General features: G+C 41.9%; 1 gene segment (V, D, J or C); it reads left to right on the top strand.

Annotated features, from left to right (window-relative positions):
• Positions 1 to 766, top strand: LOC119917220. The segment is given in 2 exon segments: positions 1 to 49; positions 137 to 766. Coding segments are annotated over 2 exon segments (363 nt in total).
• The last annotated feature ends 4,135 nt before the right edge of the window (positions 767 to 4,901 follow it).

The following is a 4,901-nucleotide window of genomic DNA, read 5'->3' on the forward strand; positions in this document are numbered from 1 at the left end:
ATGATGGACTATAGGACAGGACTGCTGCTTTTAACTGTCTGCTGGGCAGGTGAAGATGTTACTGACTTTGATTAAAACTTTATTAGTGTCATCAGCTTAGTTCACTTGATGATTTTTTAATCTCCTTTTATCCTAGGTGTTGATGGTCAGACTCTGACAGAATCTGAACCAGCTGTTAAAAGGCCTGGAGAATCCCACAGATTGACCTGTACAACCTCTGGATTCACATTCAGTGACTACAGCATGCATTGGATCAGACAGGCTCCTGGAAAAGGACTGGAGTGGATTGCTTATATCAGTAGCGGTGGTAGCAGCAAATACTACTCTCAGTCAGTTCAAGGCCGGTTTACCATCTCCAGAGACAACAGCAGACAGCAGGTGTATCTGCAGATGAACAGTCTGAAGACTGAAGACTCTGCTGTTTATTATTGTGCTCGACACTCACAGTGACTGGAGTTGGTTGAACAGCTGTTCAAAAACCTACAGTACTCATATTTCAGGCTGATAGAGACGTGCATGCGTGCATGCATGCAAGCATGACGTTTCTTAACATTCATATTATATGATTAGTTCTATATACTATTGTTTATATTTCACGTTACATATTTTTGTGAATAATGCATTATACAAAGTCCTGAAGAGTGTTTCTGAAATATATTGCAGAGAGGAGGAGTCAATTAATACACTGTCTGTGAGGTAGACCATATAATTTCATTTGTATGATTCATTCACTTGTCATATAATATAAAAATAAAAATAAGAAAGTCTGCTGTTTCAAAATGTCTGCTTTCTGATGTGATATTGTGTCCAACATCAGTTAAAATTAAACTCTAACAGAGTGCCTGTACATGAGACCCCGTGATATCCTGATGCAAATCTTGAGTCTGTGCAGTGTGCTTCTGTCCTGCTGACTGCTCTTGTACTTTGTGTGGAGCATCAGAGGTCACATCTCCAGCCTCAGGATGATCAACACACTCACTCTTCTGCTGGTTGCTCTCTCTCTGCCCTGTGAGTTCTCCTGCTTCCTGCTGTTTTATCTTTTATCAGACAACATCGACCGATGGTCAGTCAGTGATCCCAGAAAACTTCCCAGATGACTGTCTCACTTTCTTCTGTGGTTCCTCTCTCCTTTCATCTCATCAGGTTGTACAGGTCAGAGTATGGAGTCCATTCCTTCCAGTTCAGTAGTGAAAAGGCCTGGGGAGACTCTCAGTCTCTCCTGCAAAGGATCTGGCTTCACATTTAGCTGTTGTGCTATGAGCTGGATAAGACAACCTGCAGGAAAAGCACTGGAATGGATAGGGATCGGCTACTCCGATGCTAGTAGTAACACTTATGCCAGCAGTGTGTAAGGACGAATAGAAGTCAGTAGAGATGATAGCAACAGCATGGTGTATCTTAAAGCCAGAGGACTCTGCTGTTTATTACTGTGCCAAAGACACACACTGGTTAAAGGAAGCAGAGAGGCTTTACAAAAACTCCTTTGTTTACAAAGACCTACAGGTGGCAGTAGAAGATATGAAGTCAGATGACGCTAGCTAAGGAGAGAATGACAGTGACTCTAAAAACACACACATATGAAAGCAACAGCTGATGTTTTAGGTTTGTCTTTGTCTTTTTTTCTATGGTTTCAGTCAACATGAAATGGTTAATAGGTTCTGAGGGACAAAAACTACTACTACCTACAGAGAACCATTGTTAAAAGACCTGCAAAGTGCCACAGACTGACCTGCACATATTCAGGGTTCAAGTTCAAGTTCAAAAAACTTTATTAATCCTGCAAAGGGCAATTAGTTTAGAGCAACTTGTTTGCAAAAACAAACAAACAAACATACAAACAAAAAAGTACACAACACAAAACACACACAAAATCCACAACATGCAACCAGGCAGTGCACCCAGAACCTGGGAACCTGAATACATAATAATAAAAAAATACCAGTAGACACATGCTACAGTATATAGAACACATATAAACACACGATAAAACAAAAACAATATAGACAGATTGAGCAGAGAAGAAGAGAAGCTGGAACATGTCCAGGGTGAGATGGACCTGCAGTGATGTTTCCTGACTGTTTCCTGACTCTGGAAATATGCAAGTCCTGAATGAAGGGCATGTTGGCACAGATGATTTTTTCTGCAGTCCTGACTGTCTGTTGTAGTCTGCTCCTGTCCTTTTCGGTGGCAGATCCAAACCAACCAGTGATGGACGTGCAGAGAACAGACTGAATGATGGCTGTGTAAAAGTGGATCAAGCAGCTCCTTAGGTAAGTTGAGCTTCCTGAGCTGGCGCAGGAAGTACATCCTCTGCTGGGCCTTCTTGATGATGGTGTCAGTGTTGTGCTCTCATGACAGCTACAGTTACTCACATAATCACTTAATTTTAAGTGATTGTGCCTCCAAAATAAAAGTGCAAGAATGTTTTTTGCAGCAATGCTTCATATCAAGTTTATTGAGAGCTTTTACTTTGAAAAGTTCTGAAGGACATTCAGAAGAGTCTCTGGATTGCTTGACACAGCTCTGAAAAAGCCATCAGTAAACGTGAGATTGGATTCCCCTTAAATTCCTCAGGGAAATTAAAAGGTTTATAAATGTGTATCAAACGCCGAGATGCGTACACACACTGCAGTAAGTTTCTTGTGAGCATGTGTAAAAGTGTCCTTATAATCAATTTGTTTAACAAGTGAGAAACAAAATATTCGTGGTATGTTGGGATCAATCATGCAACCTTCCTATCAGGAGTCCCACACATTACTGACTTAGCTAAATGTACACACAAGTATGCAAGAATTTGAAATAAATTGACTATGTTCTGTCCCACCTGCGGACTCCTGTCAGTCAGGAAGTTTGTGATCCACTGACAGGTGGAGGCTGGCACAGTGAGCTGGGTGAGTTTGGTGCTGAGGATGTCCAGGATGATGGTGTTGAACACTGAGCTGAAGTCCACAAACAGGATCCTTGCATATGTCCCTGGAGAGTCGAGGTGTTGCAGGATGTAATGCAGTCCCAAGTTGACAGCATCATCCACTGACCTGTTAGCCCTATAGGCAAACTGCAGGGGGTCCAGCAGGGGGCCTATAATGTCCTTCAGGTGGACCAACACCAGGCCAACAACTTCATGACTACAGATGTCAGGGCGAGAGGCCTGTAGTCATTTAATCCAGAGACAGAGGGTTTTTTGGGGACTGGGATGATTGTGGAGCGTTTGAAGCAGGAGGGAAATTCACACAGCTCCAGTGATCTGTTGAAGATCTGTGTGAAGATGGGGGCCAGCTGGTCTGCACAGATTTTCAGGCGGAATAGTGACACACCGCCTGGACCTGGAGCCTTCCTGATCTTCTGCCTTTAGAAGAGCTGGCACACATCTTCACAGATCATGAGTGCAGGTGATGGGTCAGAGAGGGGGGGTGAGAGCGTGGCAGTGAGGGAAGGTGATTGTTTGACGTTGGAGTTGGAGCGGGGGAGAGGTGTGACTGTGGGCTTCTCAAACCTACAGTAAAATCAGTTCAGTTCGTCAGCCAGTCGTTGAGTACTAGCAGTGGTGGGGGATGGTCTCCTGTAGTTAGTGAGTGTCTGCAGGCCTTTCCACACTGACGCCGGCTTGTTGGCTGTGAAGATGTTTTCTGGCTTTTAAGCATAGCTCCTCTTTGCTGCTTTGACCTCTTTAGTCAGTGTTTTGCTGGCCTGGTTGTACAGGACTCTGTCCCCACTTCTGAAGGCCTCCTCTTTGGTCTGACGAAGCTGCCTGAGTTTTGCTGTGATGTCACAGTGTCAGTTAGTTCGTCCAGGTCAGTGGCTGCAGTCTGAAAAACACTCCAGTCAGTTTAGCAGATTTCTGTTTCTGCTTGTATGTCGAGACAAGATGAACCAGACAGTGATCAGAGAGTCCCACACACATCACTCACACAGGTGATGACCACGTTCAGTCCAGCTGTATCCTCCCTGTGGGGAGGAGTAAATGCAAAACTTTCCAATACAAATCTTCTCTGTCTGACTGTCATTACTAAAAAGTAACAATAACATAATTTTTCTTCCTGTTGTTACAAGTGAACCGTGTGTGTCAGAATTCCTACACTATAATATGGAAATCACTTTGTGGACCTGCAGTCAGATTAAGATGAGTAAAAAGAAATTAGTCACCTTCTTTGCAAAGTCACGATTTTGTCTGATAATAGTATGTTTAATATTGTTGTTTGTTGGAGGATCACTTGATAAATGACTAAATTCGTATTAAACAAAGTTTTAAATTTAGAGTTAATGCAAAACCACCTTCACTAATGTAACTGCAAGGAGGATGACAAACTTTGTAGTTTTTTTGTAGTTTTTAAAATGTTTGTTTTACCTAACATAGTTACAAGTTTTCTTATTTTTATTCTTGCTGGGGTATTCACTGATATATTTATTTTGGTGTATCCGTCTGCTTTTAACCTATGGTCTCTCTCAGAGTCCTGGAATCCCCCTTTTCTGAAAGATTTTAGTCTTTTTGTGTCAACATTGTATCTCCAAAATCTCCTTCTGATATCCTGAAAAGGATTTTACTTATGAACACTTTGTGAGAAAGTCAACATTATAACATAATGAACAACATTTGTTAAGCTGTTATTTGTTGATTAATTATTGTCAAACTCTTCACATGTTGGAAACTGTGCGTAATAAACAACTTAAAGAATGTGTTGATCAATGTATTGCACAAATAAATACTGAAACATAAAACTCTTGGAGGAATCACTCATGTACAGTAAACATTGATTCTCCGGTTTCACCAAACAGTAACTGAGATCCAAGTCAAATCCAGTTTCTCCCTGTGAGGAGGAGTCAATGCAAAACTCAGATGTCTTCCACCTCTACTTATCTGACTGCAGAGAGGATGACAGAGAACAGTGGACACACAGTTTAAC

The sequence above is a fragment of the Micropterus salmoides genome, unplaced genomic scaffold (genome assembly GCF_014851395.1).
Source record: "Micropterus salmoides isolate LMB-PRFRI ecotype aquatic unplaced genomic scaffold, ASM1485139v1 Ms_hic_scaffold_10, whole genome shotgun sequence".
Classification (NCBI taxonomy): Eukaryota; Metazoa; Chordata; class Actinopteri; order Centrarchiformes; family Centrarchidae; genus Micropterus; species Micropterus salmoides.